Source organism: Toxorhynchites rutilus, chromosome 2 (genome assembly GCF_029784135.1).
Source record: "Toxorhynchites rutilus septentrionalis strain SRP chromosome 2, ASM2978413v1, whole genome shotgun sequence".
In the NCBI taxonomy this organism is placed as follows: Eukaryota; Metazoa; Arthropoda; class Insecta; order Diptera; family Culicidae; genus Toxorhynchites; species Toxorhynchites rutilus.
This window is the reverse complement of record NC_073745.1, coordinates 185649119-185670549: the sequence shown is the minus strand read 5'-3', so window position 1 is coordinate 185670549 and position 21431 is coordinate 185649119. Positions and strand designations below refer to the sequence as shown.

At 38.1% G+C, this 21431-nt stretch overlaps 2 protein-coding genes across 12 annotated transcripts in view; one reads left to right on the top strand and one right to left on the bottom strand.

Moving 5' to 3' along the window:
* Positions 1 to 21431, bottom strand: part of LOC129770241 (SCY1-like protein 2) — a 295540-nt gene that overhangs the window by 187311 nt on the left and 86798 nt on the right. The window lies entirely within an intron of this gene.
* On the top strand, positions 12686 to 18807 carry LOC129770244 (general odorant-binding protein 72-like). The gene is made up of 3 exons (XM_055772950.1): positions 12686 to 12931; positions 13006 to 13173; positions 18467 to 18807. The coding sequence occupies exons 1-3, from the start codon at positions 12848 to 12850 to the stop codon at positions 18662 to 18664; spliced, it is 450 nt and encodes a 149-aa protein (XP_055628925.1). The 5' UTR covers positions 12686 to 12847; the 3' UTR covers positions 18665 to 18807.

The following is a 21431-nucleotide window of genomic DNA, read 5'->3' as shown; positions in this document are numbered from 1 at the left end:
AAGTAGAGCCCATGCTTGCAGAGTCCCTAGGCTAATAATTCAATGGCCCTCAAATTTAATTCATAACGGAAACTGAAAGAAGAAATAGGCCCCGTGTTGGACCCTAGGGACTGACATTGAGCTTTTCGTTAGAAAAACGATAATCACTGGAACTGACAGCTTCAAAATAAGGAAATAAAAATAAATATGATATATGACTTCTGTATAGTCGAATTTCTGACAATTTTCTTTTTGTACAATAAATGGAAAGCGCATCGAGAACATTTATTTGATATATTGTATTTATCAGTTGCATGGAGGTGAGAGGTCTGCTGATATGAAGATCGATTACGATGAAACTATTGACTCTGTTTCGATTGCTCATAAAGGAGCCGGAAAGATGATGTATCTTCCAAAGAAGAGTCAACCCATTTTAAAAAGCCCCCTCTCTAAGAAATGTGCGAACCCCTCCACTCATCCCCCTAACCCACCCGTATTCACACAACCATCGACCTCGCATTCCTCATCTCTTGCTTCCGATTCCGCTCAACCATCCACCTCTTATATAAGCCCCCCCCCCCCTCTATCGACCCCATTCCCGCTTAACCCTCGACCTCTCGTCTTCCCGCTCAGTTGTCTCCGCTCCCCGTGTCAAGATCTATCCGGTAGATACACCTGAAACTGGCTCGTGGGTTGTTTTCTTCTGGCCCAAATCAAACAGGAAATCGCTCGATGTAATTCAGAGCATGAAAGATTTGACAAAAAAATATTCCTTAATAAAGAGAGGAGGCGATCTGGCGTAGTGGTAACATTCATACCTCTCACGCAGAGATCACGAGTTCAATTCACACTCCCGACATTATTCCAAAAATGGAAGTAAAAGTGACGAACCAGCCGAAATGTGTTGAAAGTCACTATAATAGAGAAAATAAAGGAGATGGCAGATATAAACAGCTCCCTTTGATGCAAGTTAAAATTTTGGATTTCCATCAATTAGTAAAAATTTTCCAGGAAAAGGAAAAAAACAATATTCACGCCTCCCTGGTGAACCAATTGAGGCTACCGGTGCGACTCTTCGTGCCGAAGCCCATAATTTGTAACAAATACAAGTCAGTTGGTCATACAGCAGCTTACTGCGCCAACAAGAAGTGCTATGCCACTTGCGGAGAGCAACATGTGGGCGAATCCTGCAGTGCGATTGAGCATAAGTGTCCATATTGCGGGGGAACCCCACACGTGCTCTCAACTTGAGAAACTTGAAGGGCGCTTCTCCTCTGGCTCAACAACAACAACTATTACCAACAAACAATGTCTTCGCTTAGCTCCCAGTTGACGAAATAGAAGCGGATACAGCTAACGGGGGCACACATTTTATTTCCAAGGGAATCCCCGGCGCAAAAAAGTGACCACTCCTAAAGTTGAAGGACAAGTCCCTCCGGTCCCGGTCCCTTACCCATCCCGGCAAGAGGAATGTAATCGAGGACCCCAACGGTAGTGATCACTTGCCAAACATAATTTCTATCCCCAGTGGGTTGAGTTCTTCTGAATTTATAAACATGGCATATGGTCTCTCAAGACACATTGATTGGAAAGAACATGCGGACGCCATGGCTCTAGCGATCATTTCCAGAGACGGTTAACTTCCATTGGATTAGCATAACTTCCTTTCTTGTTTGACTCAAACGAAATCCATCCCGTGTTCCACCATTCATCGAAGGCCTCCCAATCCATGGTGGGATAGCCAGTGTTCCAAGCTTAATGTAGAAAAATTGAATGCATTTAAAGCTTTTCGGAAACGTGGAACCACTGGCAAACGTACTTAGCCCTTGAGAATCAGTTCAAAAATTTGATCAAACGGAAAATGCGTGCTTATTGGCGAAATTTCGTGAGAGGTTTGTCACGAGAAACGTCAATGAAAAAATTGTGGAAAGTAGCTCGAAACATGAGAAATCGTTCTTCAACGAATGAAAGCGAAGAATATTCACATCGATGGATTTTGAATTTTGCACGGAAGGTTTGTCCCGATTTCGTTCCCGTGCAAAAAAATGTTCGAGATATACCACAAGATAGGTGCGATCTTGATTCCTTGTTTTCGATGGTACAACTCTCTCTTGCTCTTCTTTCAATTCTGCTCCAGGATCGAGTTAAGTTCAACTTGTTGAAGAACGTATCTGATGTGGCGAAACATCGCTTGTTGAATTTATTCAATCAGTTTCTGGAGCATCATATTGTTCCAGCTGATTGGAAACAAGCACGAGTTATAGCTATTCAAAAATCCGGAAAACCCGCATCTGACATCAATTTGTACTGCCCAATAGCAATGCTGTCTTGTATTCAGAAATTGCTGGCCTACTCTCAGATACACAATATGGGTTCCGCAGGGGCAAAAGGACGAATGATTGTCTTGCGTTGCTTTCTTCAGAAATTTAAATGGCTTACGCCAAAAAAAAAAACAAATTGCTTTAGCATTCTTGGACATAAAGGAGACCTTCGATTCTGTTAGAGGTTTTGTCAAACAAATTACACTCTCGGGATTTACTGCATCTATTGAATAATATGTTATATAACTTGCTTTGTGAAAAACATTCGAATTTTTCTCACGGGGATTCGACAGTAAGTCGGGTCTCCTACATGAAACCCCCCAGGGCTCATGTTTAAGTTCCCTTTTGTACAACTTCTATGTAAGTGACATTGACAATTACCTTGCACAAAATTGCGGCCTAAGACAACTTGCAGATGATGGAGTGGTGTCTGTCTTAGGATCAAACGAATCCGACCTGCAAGGACCATTACAAGATACTTTGAACAATTTTTCAACCTGGGCCTTTGATCTAGAGATTGAGTTCTCCACGTAGAAAACAAAGATGTTCGTCTTTTCTAGGAAGCATAGACTAGCAAAACCAAAGCTTCAACTTTTGGGTAATGCTCATGCCATGTCATTCAAGTATCTTAGGGTCTGGTTCGACTCCAAATGTACTTGGGGAGCCCATATTAGGTATCTGAATAAAAAATGTCAACAAAGAATAAATTTTCTCCGTACAATTACCGGCACCTGGTATTATGTCGTATCGAACAGCGATCCACTGGGCGCTGGACAACGTTCACGACCTGTTGAACACTATTACAATGTAACGGATAGTCTTAGCTCTGTCGAATCTATTCGTTCAGTGACGCCGGAAATGCACTCACCGTATTTTCTCGAGATGATACGAGAAAATTTGAGTGCGAAGGTCTTCAATAAATTTTACTCTTTAATCCATAAAAATAACATCGCTAGCTGGCAACGAAGATGAATTGGGCCGGTGGCTTCACTCAATTATCCCTAAGGTTAGCCTCAAACCATGGTTCGAAAGTCTGGACTTGAGTCGGGACTTTTTTCGCACCTTCTCCTGACTCATGTCCAATCACTGTTCGTTAGACGCGCTACTCTTTCGTATCAATCTTGCCGACAACAATCTTTGTGTGTGTGGCCAAGGTTACCAAGACATCGAGCACGTTGTTTGGTCATGTGAGGTGTATCTTGTCGCCAGATCGAATTTAGAAAACTCCCTTCGGGCCCGAGGAAGACAGCCCGATGTGCCGGAGAGAGATGTGTTGATCGGTTAGACCTTGATTACATGTCCCAAATATATGTTTTTCTTAAAGTTATCGATCTTCGCGTGTTATTGTCCCTATATCCTTATACTCTCCTTTCCTTCATTAGCGAGCATATGGTCCCCTTGCTATAAACAGTGGAATAAGTTGAAATGTAAATACACAATAGATATACGAAGAGATTTAACAATTGAGTGTGATTATCAACATTGTAACAATTTCCTTATATCCCATCCTTTTCCAAATAAAAAACAGGAAGTGGGTTATATCTATGGTATAACCGCAAGGGTGACGTAGGACTATCGTTGATTTAGAGATCATTTGTATGAAGTTGAATCTGAATTCATTCTGAATGAATGAATATTTGAAGAACTTCGAAAACGAGAGCGTTACGCTGGAGGCACAAGGTTTTATGCATCCAATATTGGATACGGAAATATCCTACTGATGGGGAAGAATAATCTTCAGAAGCTATCCTGTTGATTGCGATTGATTGAAAAACCACAAAACCAAATGTATTTGGTCACAGTGTTACATGGATAGGAAACATTCAATTAAACTCTTTCACATGAATATATTTTGAAAATTCCCAAAGGAACTGGCAGATTATTTTCAGTAACGATTAGATATTTCCACATTTTCCTCGATACTCGAAGCCCACCAGTGATTAATGCCAACTCGATAACCACCTGTTAATAGCACTTGATTGAAACATATTTGGTCACAGTGTTACATGGATAGAAAACATTCAATTAAACTCTTTCACATGAATATATTTTGAAAATTCCCAGAGGAACTGGCAGATTATTTTCAGTAACGATTAGTTATTTCCACATTTTCCTCGATACTGGAAGCCCACCAGTGGTTAATGACAACTCGATAACCACCTGTTAATAGCACTTGATTGAAACATATTTGATCACAGTGTTACATGGATAGAAAACATTCAATTAAATTCTTTCACATGAATATATTTTGAAAATTCCCAAAGGAACTGGCAGATTATTTTCAGTAACGATTAGATATTTCCACATTTTCCTCGATACTGGAAGCCCACCAGTGGTTAATGCCAACTCGATAACCACCTGTTAATAGCACTTGATTGAAACATATTTGGTCACAGTGTTACATGGATAGAAAACATTCAATTAAACTCTTTCACATGAATATATTTTGAAAATTCCCAGAGGAACTGGCAGATTATTTTCAGTAACGATTAGTTATTTCCACATTTTCCTCGATACTGGAAGCCCACCAGTGATTAATACCAAATCGATAACCACCTGTTAATAGCACTTGATTGAAACATATTTGGTCACAGTATTACATGGATAGAAAACATTCAATTGAACTCTTTCACATGAATATATTTTGAAAATTCCCAAAGGAACTGGCAGATTATTTTCCAGCAATGATTAGATCTTTCCGGAACTTTCTCGATGCTGAATGGCATCCTAACGGAAAGAGTTCTGCGCGTGTATGTGTCGATCCTTCGCCGTCCACCTCCTCCAGCACGTTAGGCAACGATGTTGTCTTGTCGATGTCCTCACGAAAAATGAATGTGTCTCACCACCAAAATATCGCTTAAGTATGCTTTTTGTGTGTGATTGTATCGAGAGAAGGTGTGGTTTACAATGGCAATTTGGAAGGCAAACTAGAGGGGAATAAACTCTCTGAGCTCGGAACTTTCGGCGACTGAGCAATAATCGGTTGCGGGCGCATACAATATTGGATACGGAAATATCCTACTGATGGGGAAGAATAATCTTCTGAAGCTATCCTGTTAATTGCGATTGATTGAAAAACCACAAAACCAAATGTATTTGGTCACAGTGTTACATGGATAGAAAACATTCAATTAAACTCTTTCACATGAATATATTTTGAAAATTCCCAAAGGAACTGGCACATTTTCCTCGATACTGGAATTCCCTTCTGGCCTAGGGTGCACAAACAAGCTCTTGGTGACACCGTTCATCCGCGCTTTCATGATAAATAAAGAGCTTCACCGCAACAGCGACAACATGCTCCAATCGCTGTTCAATTAGAACTGAGTGGATTTCCGAGCGCCGCTCGCTTATATACCGATTGGTGATTTCAATAGCCTGTTTTGAAAGCAATTTTAAGACTATTGAAACAAGTTTTTGGATCAAAAAGTAACAAGTATATAACGCGTAGACATTTTATCTTTCGAATGAAGTGTTTATCATACCATTTCGTTCAGTTGTTTAGGAGCTATTAACGCTCAAAATCTCGGTCTCCGGCGTAACGCTTTCGGTTTCGAAGCTTTGATTTTACACCCCGGTATAGAAATGAAAGACGTAGTCCTACGTCAAAATGTCACCCTTCAAACTCGTGTCCACCGCGAGTAATCGGTTTTCCACCTTACTAATCATAGATCTAAGAAAACTGTTTATATATACACTTATACCTCGCTACACGGCCGCTCTTTATACTGCATTTCGCTATAACGTCTATAACGCCCTCATCAATTAAGTCATGTTTTCGATTTACGGTCTAAAATGTCTCGCTATAACGGCAAAAAAATCATTTTCAACGTGATTCTTTATACGGCTTTTCGCTTTGCGGCCAATTTTCGTGGAACGTATCTAGGCCGTAAAGCGAGGTATGGGAGTAGTTTTAAAAATAATTTATTTAAGAATTCGGCTCCTTGAAACTTATGTAATTGAGCCTGTAATAATAAACGAATTTAATAAAAAAGCATTTTGTTTTGTTTCTGAAGCCCACAAAAAAATAAAGCACAATAAAACAAAGGATTTGAGTGTTACAATATTTGTATGTGGGGAATTCCAAAGTTTTCCGGAAATACATCCATAAGTTTGAGATTCTTGATTAACAATAGATTTGCGTACCTATAAATACAATAATCTTGGGTTAAGTAGTTGAACTTATTCGAGGATATTATGTTCTATTGTATGGATAACCATTACCATATGGTATGATATGTACAATTTCATAATGGAACTCCCACAAATTACTAAATCCATGCTCAAACACTACTGGCGTAGAAATTGAATTTGCATGCGGGGCGGTTGCTAATTTTATGTTTCCAGTTTCAACTATATCGAACACTTATTTCAATGCCTTCGGACGAGCTAATAGGCCAAGGTAGATGTCTGAAAACGAGAATCTAGCAAAGTGGAAATGACAAATGTATTCATAAATGCAATACCATTGAATTTTCATTCAGTTTGCACCAGGAAAATCGCTTTTCAGTTGTTTGAGTAGTTCTGTGGTGGAGCACATTGAATCAATTTCTGGTATCATAAACATTGAGCAATATTATTTCGAAAAATAGACCTCTATATCACTTTTCTCATATTTTTTTAACACTGGTGAGTGTTTGAAAGAGTGAGAAGAAGATTCTCCTTTCAGTGCAGTGATCAATAAGAATCATAAGTCGCGGCAGATCGCACCCCTTAATAACTGCCGTTAGTTCTGAAACTGTCAGCATTCACACGGAAGAAGATAGTAGAATCATACTTATTTTGTCCGCATTCCAAATGTTGACATTGTGTTTATAAAGTTGTCAGGTGGTCGACATTCGCTGAAAATAATATTTATTCAGGTAAAAATCATTAAAGTTATCGATCTATCGTCGCCCTGATAACCAGGTAAGTTTATCTGGAAGCAATAGTCATACCATGCCATAATAGATCTCAATCGATTGTGTCGTATATTAACGAAGTACAATTCATTTTAGATTACAGTGATGGGCACAAAAAATCCACCCCCATTTGAAATCAAAGTGTTCCAATATTAAAAGTTTTTCCAAGCTTTTCGGTATTCTAGTCAATACCATGTAAAAGTAGGTAATAAGCAGACCATTTTGCCATTTCAGTATCGTTGATTTATTTCTTAGAAAAACAACAAAATATGTTTGTTCTTAAATGGATACTTTTAGGGTATGACATAAAAACAAATCCACTTGCGTAAATTTGTTTTACCGTGTTTTGATCATCGATGCACCCCTCGGTTTTGACACCTGGTTTATATTATATATATTTTTCATAGCTGTTTAGTCAACTTTTGTTGTATCGTGACATTTTTTTTAAGATTCTGGAAAATGGGTGGAAAGCAAATCTTAACACAGGTAAGAAAATCTGATTGTGCGTGACTTCCAGCGTAAGGAGTCTCAACAAAACATTGCAGGGAAGTATGGGGTAAGCCATGGCAGCCCAGCTGATCATACGGAGGCATCAGATGCTTGGCAGTGGAGCCGATCGACCGGGAAGAGGATCGAAACGTAAGACTAATGCAAGAACAGACACGCTAATCATCCGGGAAGTAAAGAAAAACATATGATTCGTGCGATTAGAAAAAGGTTGGATCGCTTGGTGGAATGGGACTTGAAGAGCTACTTCGCCAAAAAGCGACCGATGAACAGCAACATCAACAAAAAAAACGAATTCAATTTGCGAGGGACCATGTCAACAATCCGCTGAAGTTCTGGAAGCGTGTAATTTGGTCGGAAGAGTCCATGTTCGAGCTGTTTAACAAGAAAAGGCGACTCCGAGCGTGGCAAAAGAGTGACGAGAGCCTCCAGGACCGACACCAACAACCGACTATGAAGTACGGTGGTGGAAGTATCGGGGTGGGGGCTGTTTCTCGTAGGCTGGGTTGAGAAACTTAGCGCAGGTGAACGGTATTACGGATACATCGACATTTTGTGCGAGTACCTGGAAGCATCTATGCTGAAAATGGGACTACATCTTCCAACAAGATAAGAACCTGAAGCATACTGCGAAGCAAACAGCAGCATTCTTCCGATCATCCCGGAACCAATGATGTGGCCACCCCAGGCCCCGACTTGAATCCTATTGAGAATTTATGGGCGATTTTGGACAACAAGGTGGACATAACTGACATTACGAACAAGCAAATCTATTTTGCTGCATTGAAGAAAGCTTGGGACGAGCTGGACCCCCAACACATCCGGAACCTCGCGGATAGTATACCAAAGTGTCAGTTGGTTATCGAGATCAAAGGAGGTCATACTAACTATTTTTTATTTGTTTTTATTATCGAACCATGAAGTGGATTTATTATGTCATACCCTAAAGCCCATCTAAGAACAAAAGTCCTTTTTTGTATTTCAAAAAAAAAAAAAATGAACCATACTGGAATGGCAAAATGGTCTACTATTTACCTACTTTTACGTAGTAATGACTGGAATACCGAAAAGTTTAGAAAAAAAAACTTTTAATATAAAAATACATTGATTTCGAATGGGAGTGGATTCATTTTGCGCCCATCACTGTAACACAATCCTCTGATTTTTTTCGAATTAATATTACAGGTTTCCTTCTCAGGTTACCTAAAGATAATCTTTGCCGCGTCTTGCGTCTTGGACACAGAAGATTTTCGGAATTTCGTTCAGTCGAATGGCAGATATATCCTCTGAACTATCCCCAATTTGTTTTGCCTTTTTTTTTCAAAAAAAATTATAGGAGGCTGTGTCCTAGATACGACCGCATTGTTGACGTAAAACTATGCTGTAGTTTAAATCAAGTCGCTTGTTTATAATTGTGAATATAATTTTTATAATGCTACGAAATTTTAGATACAACCATTCTACCAGTTCTGATACTACTCGCTCTGAAATATTTTTTTTTCTTGTGGAATCATTTGACGATTATTGTTTGATGATTCATTCTTGTCTCGCAGAACAATACATGCTCGAGATAAGCGCAGTTATTATCCTTAGTGGAGAAAGTTTTGCTACTGGTAAGCGAAACTAAATCACATACAAAATTCCAGAACAACATTTTCTTTCTTGGTGACTAAATGAACCAAACAAACTCTTTCTGTTAATCTCAACAACCTCGAAAAGAGTAGCACTGCTTCATTATGATCAAGATGAGCGCAAATGCAACCCTAGTTAAAGGGAGTTTTGCAACTGGCACGCGAACCCAAATAAATTAATAACTGATTAAATAACTTGGTATTCCCCAAATAATTTTTGGTGCACAACCTTAAAACCTGCTTCACCATAGCGTCAGTTCCAACGAAGTCTTTATGATGACGGAAAACAAACAATGTCAACTGCTTGGAAAAAGGCTGAATATTTGTCTCAGCTGAGATTCATTACTAATAACCTAGCGCAAATATTTCCCTCCCGCTATCTCCCCTCCTTGTCACCACGTTCGGATCGACATGTTCACCCGCAACAGCGCAATACGTCAAAACGCACGCACGTACGCATGCAAATATCCATATATCGATGGCTTGAAGCAAATAAATATACACACGCTTATTTTGCGCTCTTCTCAACAGAAGCCCTTTTGTTAATATCGCCGGTCTAGATCAGCTTAGCTGTCATCCTTTGTGGAGAGAGTTTTCATACCGTCAAGCGAAACCAAATCACAGAAAAATTTTCAGAACATTTCTTTTCTTGGTGAGCTGACGATAGCCTAGATTGATGATTCCCCACACAAAACAGTTCATTTTCCTTAATGTATCAATGTAGCTCAGAACCTTAATGCAATGGCGTCAGTTTGATGCAATGATAGCAATGCTAGAGACATCAGCGAGTCAGTAATTTGGTCGCGTCCACAGCTCAATCCGAAACTACGACATGTGAGACTTTAAACTTCTTCAGTTCATTCGTCTATATCCTTCAAAAAGGCGCTTGGAAAACTTTAATTTTTCCTCGTATTACTCCTCCATCCCCATTGCCTTGAGAAAGGCATTCGATCCCTCACCATCCAGCTCGCTCAGCAACGATGTTGTTCAGTCGGTGTCCTCACGAAGAATGAAAGTTTGCCTTCTTCTTCTTTCTTTGTTTTTAAGAGGCTTTAAACTTTGCAGTTCATTCGCCTCTAACAGTTTGCCTCAGCGAGATCCACTGTATATACTCTAGGAAAACAGTCCCCTTCGTTCTTCTTGTTTTCCTTTGTTCACGGAGACTTTAAATCTTACGATTTCCCCTTCGTTGCTCGGCGATAAGTTGCCCGTTATTGACAGCTCTGTTCGGAAAAGCACACAAATGATCAGAACAAATGTATGGAAAAATGAAAACGCTTATAGTTTTCATGAATTTTTTTACACACCATGGGATTGTAATGTATAGCATATCAAACAAATCTTAGGGATTTTCCGATTCGTTTGGTATATAAATCGTCAAAATCCGTTCACGGCAAAAATAGTTATTAACGTTAACTTTATTTCACAAAAACGTGACCTGTTTTCTGATTTGACACCCTTAATGAAAGACGTAGTTCTACGTCAAAAAATAAATGTAAACTTTTATCCGATTCTTTATATCATTTACAACGTTTTTGTATTTGTTACATTTCTGAAATATCTAAGCTGTTGAATAAAATGTTATGAAATTTGTAGCGATTGAATGGCTCTCGACGGAAGCCTACGTGATAATATTGATCTTGTCTAGGAAATCAACATTCCATTTAGATTTGTGACATCATCTGTTGAAATCAAATAATCCTGACTTCGTTTTCGGCATAATTTGCGTGGGGTAAAAACGTTTATCGTTTGTCGGAAATAGTTTACACTCTCAAATAATGCGTTGGAAACACAAACATCCTTAGACAGGATCCTCTTCCTATCGTTTATCCTAATCTGCTAGGTTAGCTCTCTCTGGATCCAAAAATAACTTGCGGGCTTCACACGCCGAGAGGAAGCAACACAAAAACGACAGTAGACGTTGTATTGTTTTCTCAGTTAATTTTGTTTGATGTATTTCCCATTCGTGACATGAGTGGCTAAGATAAATGATTTGCCATCTGTGTCAAGGGTTAACATTTCGCTGGATTCATATCATCCAAGTGGTCCTTATGCTTGAGAGCATTTAGGTCTTAGCTATCCTCAAATGTGCTTTAAGTTATTCAATTAATTGCACCAACATTGATTACAAAGCCTATTGCTGTATGTGAAAATCAAATGAAAATCTGTTATTCGATTCGCAATGGTGTTACATCTATCGGATCAATGAATGAATGATGTTGGCTCAAAGATGACACAGTAATTCGCTGACGGGTGGCAACGCCCACAAAAACGTTCAGCATGTTTAATTACCTCATTTCTGTTGTGTATGGTGTTTAGATCTAGCAGTATGACGCGTAGATAAAAACTCAATTCCGGTTGAAGTCAATGCGAAGAGAGAGACGCATTGGTGGGAAAATGAGGAAAAGCGACGTGAACGTGAACATGAATGGTGTACTCCATTAATGTGTTTCACAGTCGATGACGGATGTGGACCGTGTCAAAGCTGATGGCAGGGCTCGTCGGATGATATGGAAATTGCATACACTTTGCTTCCAGAGGAAGCCCGCTTTTACCACTGTCTCTCGAAATGTGTCACGAGTGTGGCAAAGAAAGTAACAATTATTATCAGGGCAGATATTGAATGACTGCCAAGCTGTGAATTATTGGTGTATGGTTTGCATCGTGTACTATAAATAAAACAATTTAATGTGTGTAAATTAGCGGGTTTCATTTCCCTTCACCAGTGGTTTGTCAATATAATTGTGAATATTTTCGACTCCAAAAAAGCTTATTACCAACCATACTGTTGTGAAATTGAAGGCCTAGTGATGTAATCTATTTTTACACAAATTTTCAATGCATAACGTTGCTCTGTACTTAACTCAACGAGAAACGTGGTACCATCAGTTGTGAATCAAAATCGGAATAATATCGAAAAGACACGTGGACTTAACAGATGTCAATCCAACTGGTTATCAGTGCTACTGTTATGCAGTGTTGTCAGTTGAAACACTGCACTCAATGTCGAATAATGATCAGTGATTTCATAAATATAGAACATAAATAGATACACAATACTCTAGTGAAGGCTGTTCTCATCCCTTTTCTAGACTTGTGTAACTCACTTCTTGTCGATTCCTTCAAAACATGTGCAAGTGTAACTTTTGACTACCACCAACAATTCTCAATTGTAGGGCGAAATCTCCTCACCAAGAGCCATAGTTTATAATTTAGTAATTTACGTACTTCATCACTTAATAATATCTCGATGCTTCTCTCCAGTCATCCTTCTCCGACACGAAATTGAACTTGTGCTACGGAATAACTTTGCAATGGCCTGAGGAAGCTATATAAATCGGAAATGAATTATTCATTGGCATATTAGTACCGCTTGAATAGTTTGCGGAGGCGGTGGTGCTGTTCTGAATAAGAAACGGATTGGAAATGCTGCTAGTCTGATACAAATCGTTGTCACTGGACGCGTCGTAACACCTGGAAGTTTTTTTTATCCTGTCGATAGCGAAAAATGGCAAAGCACTTGCCATTATTTTTTTTCGGCTGGATATTAGTGGCTGTAGTTTTCCAGCGAGATGGAATTGGGGTTGAAGGAGTATTTTTGTTCCGGCTATCGGCTAAGATCATTGTAGATTAATGGTTTCTATTTTCCCGTTTCTCGCGCTGTAGAAAGCAACGGTTGAACAGATGATGAAGACGGGTGAGATGCTGCGGAGTGTTTGCATGGGGAAAACAAAGGTGAGCTTAGAACTAGTGGAAGGATTACGCGAATCAAAGTTCCCCGACGTGAAAGAGTTGAAGTGCTATGTGAACTGTGTATTGGAAATGTCCCAGATGGTGAGTATTCTGTTCTAGTATATTTTATGATCATTCAGATCTGAAGATGGGGTAATTCTTAAAAATGTTTGTCAAATCAACCTCATAATTTGGAAACCTACTACTTTCGATTTGTTTATATCGATTTGTTTATATTGTATTTCGAATAAGGTAATGTGTAATGACTGTTTAGTGGAAATTTTTCTCATACATCATTGGAATTGTTCAGAGTAGCGTATTTTTGACTTTGGGCTTCATCAACTGGAATATATGTGGGGTAAAAAGAAAACATAAACACAGAACGTTCAGGAAAAATATGAAAAAAATCGAATGCTTATAACTCGAACATTTTTCAATAGATCGGAAAGATGTTCGCATTAATTGATAGGAAATATTTCTACGCATCTATCACAATTAATAAAACGATATTTTTGCTGAGGAGCAATAGAATAGCTATAAAATGTGAAGTGCTATCTGAACGCCCTAACCGCCCGTTTTGATTGGCCCGATTTACGGCTTCCCCAATACAGCCATCAAAACCAAGGTGCCTGTGAAAATTGGCATTGCAAATGCATGCAAGCAATGATGCCACATTGAAATCTGTATTTCGGAGCTCAGAATTCTTTTTTATTTGTAGAGAAAACAGAAAATCTGTATTGGAATCCTATTGCGCATTTTGCACCTGATAAGACTTTCGCGTTAGAATTAAGTACAAAGTAATAATTGCATACATGCAGTAAAGTGTATTTATTTTGCTTATCCTTTTTTTTAAGCTCGCGAATACTGATATAGCTTGACAACAGTTTTCTGAATAAGACTATTATTCAATTTTCAGGCATATGCAAAAAGTTGTCTAATTATTTTTAGCACAGAGGTATAATTTGATAAAAATTGTAAGGGGTTGTATCTAGGACACGACCGCATATTTTCGACGTAGAACTACACAATTACATTATGCAATCCACTTGTTTATCACTTCGAATATTATTTTAGAATGCATCGAAATTTTTGTAATAGATTATGTTCTTCGTTACAAATACATTTGACGAACGTCCTTTTACGTTAGATATGATACCTCGGACTACCAAAATATGTGAACGGAAGAATTGTCAAACGATTATTGTATTTTACATTTGCCTCTAAAATTATTGCACATCTGATGTTTACGTAATTCTCGAGCCGCGAAAGTTCATTCATCTCTAGTTTCTGAAATGACGATTTTCCCAGGCTTCGCAGTCTAAAAGTATGTTTTAGGGGAACATATTCCGGTCTGCACAACGACAAGCGAGTACAAAAGTACTCATCACTAAAAAATACCCCAGCGGCTTGCATGTATTTGCAAAGCGGATTCTCCAAGGCACATTAATTTTGAAGTTTACTCAGTGGGAAAAATACCCCCAACTTGCATGTTATGATGAAGCACATCCCCCAGGCACATTGATTTTGAAGTCCGTGTTAGGGAAATATAGCTCAGTGGGAACAAAAATAACCCACATGCATGTATATTTTCAAAGCGGATTTCCACTGGTACATCGACTTTGAAGTCTGTGTTGGGGGAACCGTGAATCGGGCCAATCAAAACTTAGCAGTTAGGGCGTTTAGATAACGCTTGACATTTTACAGTTATTCAATTGTTCATCTCATGAAAAATAACATTTTATTAATTGTGATAGACGCGTAGAAATAATTCCTATCAATTGATGCAAACATCTTTCCGATCTGTTAAGAAATGTTCGAGTTATAAGCATTCGTAATACGGGTAAGGTTAGCACACAAATCGGCAGAACAAATATATGGGAAAAAATGAAGTTCTTCCAGTTTTCATGAATTTAAACCGTTTACAGATTAGCGAATTGTAATGTATGGCATATCGAACAAATCTTAGAGAATTTCCGATTCGATTGGTATGCAAGTCAGGAGAATTCGTTCACGGTGAAAATAGTTATTACCTTTAACTTTATTTCATAAAAACGTGACCTGTTTTCTGATTTGACACCCTTCCTGAAAGACGTAGTTCTACGTCAAAAAAATTGTAATATCTTAGAATGAGATTTTTAGATACATAGATAATTACGCTAAATAAAAAATAAAAAAAGCTTTAATTTCTGGGGAAAATCGATGGAAGAAGTTTATTTCGCTTCATTCCACGTTATAAACATTTATTCAATCCTCGATTTCCTCATGGTGATTATACATGTATATTACGAAAAAATATTTCACAAGTCACAACAGCGTTCGACGAGTAAATTCTCGCGGAAAACTTCATCGGAGCCAGAGGGCTGGCATCGATTTCCGTCACTACTGTATTCGACACATTTGACAGTAGCCAAAATAGTTAAGGGTAGTTCAAACTGTTCGAATTGTCTGGTTAAGTTTGTTAATTGCTGCATAAAATGATCAAACATTCAAAAAACATTTCAAACCTTTTTTTTTGGTAAAAAAAATGCTGAAAATCTTTATGATTACAGAAGAATCTGTATATGTTGCAACACTTGATGCAAGTTGTGTGAACTTTTGTTTCCACCGAAACGTGTTCCCTAATACAGTCATCAAAACCAAGGTGCCTTACATTACATTGCCAAATCTTCATTTCCTTCATTTACTTCATTTACTTCATTTCTTCTTCATTTACACAGCAAATATGTCGAATTCAATTGAATTCGGAAATTGTTCCATTCAATCAATAATTTGTTCAATACAAACAAATAATTACTAAGCCAACGGCAGTCCCACTTCAACCTTGCGGTTGTATCATAGATGTAACCCATCCATTTTTTTAATGAAGCTAACATGCCAAAAGACTTCTATTATGGTTGAGATTTTATCAAATGCGTAGAAGATTTTTTCATCAAATAAAAATTATTCAATAAGCTATCTAACATGCTATAATAAATATAATAAACAAACAAAAAATATAATAAATAAATTAAAAAATATATAACACTAGATTAGTGAAGCATTTTGTAACGGGATGATATTTTCTCAATCTTTTTTTTTCAGAAATTGATTTTATACCATACATACGCGATTGACAACTATTAGCGATTGAATGAAACACTTTATGGATTCAATTGAATAAGAAAAGTTTGAGCAAATCACACATGTTAGGTCAATTCATTCCTTTGCGGTAGATTACTTTCTATTTTCCAGTAAATGTTATGAATATGTCTGAGTGTTTGTAATTTCTATAGTTTTGATTTTCTGTTTTCATTGGACGAAAAGTGCAGCTAAAGTGCTTCTATTGCTTGTGAAAGTTTATGGTGACTCTGCACTTTCAGATTTTGCAGTAAATGGACGATTCACCACCAAACACAAAACATCTCACCGAAAAGCACTTATATGTTATCTGACACTAAAAATTTATAGGGGGTTGTATCCAAGATACGACCGCTTAGGACGTAGGACCACGTATTCGTTTAATTTAATTTGCTTTTGTATCATTGCGGATATTATTTATAGATGCAAATAAATTTCATAACAATCTTTATTATTTCGATTAGACTGAAAAGGGTACGTCATTAACCCTTGACTTTGTAGAAACAGTTCTAGAAGCATCGATTCTTTCATGCCTTTGCGAGAACAATACACGAACTGAACTGATATGTCGCAATTTGTTTCTCTAATTCAATGCAGGCATTGCACTAAGTATTCATCGCGGTCCCGGTAGTCTTTTTTGCGTTTGGCACACACACACATTCGGCCACACGCGATTAAATATTTGTTCCACCAGCACCCACCGTTATTCAACATTCCATAACCAATTCACTATATCTTTGGCAGTCCCTAAAAACAACTAAAAAGACAATATTTGCAAGTATTAAGTGCACGGCGAGTAGAATGTATAGTGCACGAGCTCGCGTCCACAGCTCGAGAGGAAACGAAGATGACACAACATGAGCAGAATGAGAAAGACAAATCATTCTCGCTCGACGCTCGCCGGCAACGATGTTGCTTCGATGACCACCAAAGGGAAAAAAAAATTTCCTTCTTTTTCTTCTTCTACTTCTTCTTCTTCTTCTTCGTTTAATTAAAGAGACTTTAAACTTTTTTAGTTCATTCGTCTCTAGTCTTCAAAAAGACCCTTGGGAAACTTTCCTCGTATTACTCCTTCACCTCCATTGCCTTGAGAAAGACACTCTATCCCTTGCCATCCAGCTCGCCCAGCAACGGTGTTGTCCAGTCGGTGTCCTCACTAAGAACGATGAAAGTTTACCTCAGAGGGGATGCAATGTTTATATGCTAGAATTTACGTCCCAAATATTGTCTTTTCGTTACCCATTCATTGTTACTTTTCTCACAGCCCGTTATTGACGACATGGTTAGGTAAGCACACAAATGGACAGAACAAATGTATATGAAAATGGGAATGCTTCTAATTTTCTTCAATTTAAACCATTTACAGATTATGGGATCGTAGTGTATATGATATTAAACAAATCTTAGAGAACCGATTCGATTGATGTGCAAATCGTCAATATTCGTTAGCATCAAAAATAGTTATTAACGTTAACTTTATTTCATAAAAACGTGACCTATTTTCTGATTTGGCCCCCTTAATGAAAGACGTAGTCCTACGTCACAAAATAAGTTTCCTCAAATATTCTATAAAATTATCAATTATATATGTAACAATATAGTTTGAGTCCCGGAATTTAAGCTCACCGCGGATAACGAAAATCACGGATAACGCAATAAAGGACTAAAAATGAAGTGCAGACACAAAAAAAAGATGTTTCAGCATGAAAACAATGTTTTATCAATACAAAAAACCATTAAGCCATCCATCTATAAGGCCGTGTACACCAGTGGCCAAATAATGTGAAAGCCATGACCAGAACATGAGAACAGGCATGAGCCTACCACTCACTGACCAATTCAAGGAAGGTCTATAGATTTACTATGGAACTCGCTGTCGTGAATAATCCGCATAGCGGATCATCCGCTCGCGGATAATCGGGGTTCTACTGTATTCCCACAATTTATTGACTGCATTTATTGATTGACTGCATGCTGCTGTTACTTTTCCTCAGTCTTTTGGCAAAGATGTGGAAGCTTTGTTGGGAGATGCTCATGCAGTCCAGGCCTGACTTCAAGTGGATACCCCCTATCAGTGACTTTTTGGGTGTGCAGAAACCACTATCAAGACCTGGAAACAAGTTTTATGGACGAAAACCACTGTTGATTTGTTTCTACGCCTTTTGTTGAATAATTATATGGCATTATTTGCTCGGTTCATCAGTTCGTATGATTAATAAAAGTTAATATGTATATTTTCTCCACATCATATATCATATTTTTGCTCTCTTCCGCTTAGATTAAAAAAGGAAAAGTGAACTACGAGGCCACTATGAAGCAGATCGATACCATTATGCCGGACGAGTTGGCCGAACCTATGCGGAAAGCGGTGGATATTTGCCGGAACAGTGCCGACGGCATCAAGAACAATTGCGACGCGGCATACGCTGTGGTAAAATGTGTTTCGGACAACAATCCCAAGTTTGTCGTGCCGTGAGTGGGGGTCAGCTCACGATACAACAAGTGAAAATTTATATATTATTTAGAAAGCACTCAATCACCTATGAGTAAAAAAAATGCATACATAGCTTCTGCGAGATGTAAATAAATGCTGTTGTCCTGTACGTATGGAATGAATAAGATGCTTGTGATACATTTATTATGACATATCCCATTATCAGATGAACGCGGTGAGGGAGTGAAGGTTGATTCCAAGTAGAGTATGTTTTTGATCTTTAGTAATTATGTGCTACGAGCTATCCACCAACTCATATCACGCTTCGAATAATCCATTCCAAGCAATCGAACCATTCCGCAATTGACAGTCGCTCTATCGGGTATTGTTTGACTCGTTCCGGTTCCGTTTCCGTGCGATTTGTGCGGCATGATGGAAAGCATGCTTCACTCTGACCTGTATAATTTGTCCAATTGTTCAATCAAATGTTGACTATCAAACCGATATTCACGATATTACGATAGGCAAGGCTGGATACTTGCTTTGCATTTCACGAATGTTGTGCTAGAAAATGAGGGTAGCCACTAAAGAAAATGATGTGATTGAAGTTACAACAGTTGTTAGAAGATACAGCAGTTGTTTTATGAGTGTTGGAAGTACTCAATTTTTCCGTTCCTAAAATGCATACGTCGATTTATTGGATACACACAATCAATATCGGCCAATGTTTCAACAAGTGACGTAGTGTAAGGGGGGGGGGGCGTCCGCCCCGTGTGTCACCCTTAGAGGGGTGACATCCATGACCATGACATGTATATTATATTGAAAAAAAAAACATAAGTTTTGAAATAAGGTAACCGGTTATTACTTATGGAATTATCTAACAATAAAATACAGAGGCAAATGCCACATTAGGCAAAGTCTCTATAAAAAAAATTTTTAAAAAAATAAAAGTCACTATGAAAAAGTTCATTATAAAATTTTTCTTGGTTTTTTTGTGTTCATTATTTCGTCATACTTTCATTTCTGTTCTGGGTAGAATTAACATGTTCCGAGATCGAGGGAGCTATGTTCGAAATACAAGGTTTTGAGCGTTGATATCACTCTATCGGATGAACGAAGTTTTATGAAAATAACATTATTTGAAAGATAAAAGATCTAAAAAACATGTTTCAATAGCTCAAAACTGCTTCGAAAGCAAACTGTTTAAATCATTGCGTCGGCTGGCCAACCTCTGTCCGTTTCTCTTCTGCTGCCGTGATGAACGGACATGCAAAATCGTATGCTTGTGAATGCACCCAAGGGGTAAAATATGATTTCGCACACATTTGGGCAGTTAACTAGGTTCCTGTGATGATTTTTTATACCACGGTAATGATAATTCGGATGTACGAATGATTGAATAAGGTTTTTTTTGAGGATTTGAGTGTCGGACGTCAAAAAGAGATCCCAAGCGAAAGAACATTATTTCGCATATATTTGAACAGGCCGCAAGACAATTCCAAGGGAATACAAAATAGCCATTCATCCATTCATCCAATCATTGAGAATTGACTTAGATGCAACTTCAAACAAATGATTACTGAACCAATGGTAGTCCTACGTAAACCTTGTTATATCACAAGTATAACCCACTGCAAGTTTTTTTTTTCGTTATGGGTGGGAAAATCTGCAGATTTGAATAACAACATCTTTCAACAATTGGAAGGTCAGGGTTTAGTTTTCGTGAATTCCCGCAAACTATCGACCGCTCTAATCATGTCAGGATCAAATGAAGAGTTCAGGTTTTGTTGAGAAAGCAAAACAAAAAAGCCGTATCCATTGGGTTTGTAGACAACTCTTTGGGTTTATGAAGACAGCATGATTTTGCTAAGAATCTACGGTGTGTGACTTTTTTAGAACTGTTTAATCTGTTTACTTGTTTTTCGCAGTTTAAACTGATCGCTGAGAAATGTTTCTGACCCACACAGGTGTATTGTTAAAAGATTGTCGCAAACTCGATGGAGTGCTCATTATAATGCTGTGAAACCAATTTATAGGCTGATCACAGTCACTGGATTATCGTACGACTCAAATACTGGATAGAGCACGGTCCTCCTATCAGAGTTTAACCAGATTGATGATTTAATTCTGAGTTATCTGTACTTCTGATGAGTTGTGCTTCATGAAGTAGATCTAGCGCAGAATATTTGCAAAGCAAAAAACCACCCCTGAATAACGTTGTGATCAGACTCAAGGCAAAGGTAATTTTTTGCTGTTGAATGGAACAGTATAGTCGAAACGGCCATTAAGAAGGTTTATTAAAATCCAACGATTAGAAATTTGCTACTAAAAGGAGAATTGATGGTAAAGATGAGAAAAATGATGATAAATGGAATGTTGGAATGCATTGGCCATTGGCCATTGAGATTTACAAGAACGGTCAAAATCGTCTAAAGAAGAAGCCGAAATATTCTAGGCAATTCAAGCTCGACACATGTTATGAGTACCTGACAGCGAACTGAAAAAGTCGATTGGACAAACTGGTACCTACAAAACATCGGAAAGGCAGCTTTTGCTAGAGATACCAAGACTCCGTAGACATTTGAAGACCGCTGAAATTAATTCTAATGATGTTATTAATGAGATTGCACTGGATGTGTTACAGTTCATCTTGAAGTGGGACTTCCAAGAATCGGTTCCAATTCTCACAGTGAATTTAAAGCTGTAACTAACCTTGTACGTTTCTGTAACATTTTGTGAAGAGGCTTATCAGAGTTGATATTAATTAAATTTTTTACGGTTTACGGACCCATGTTTAATACGTTGA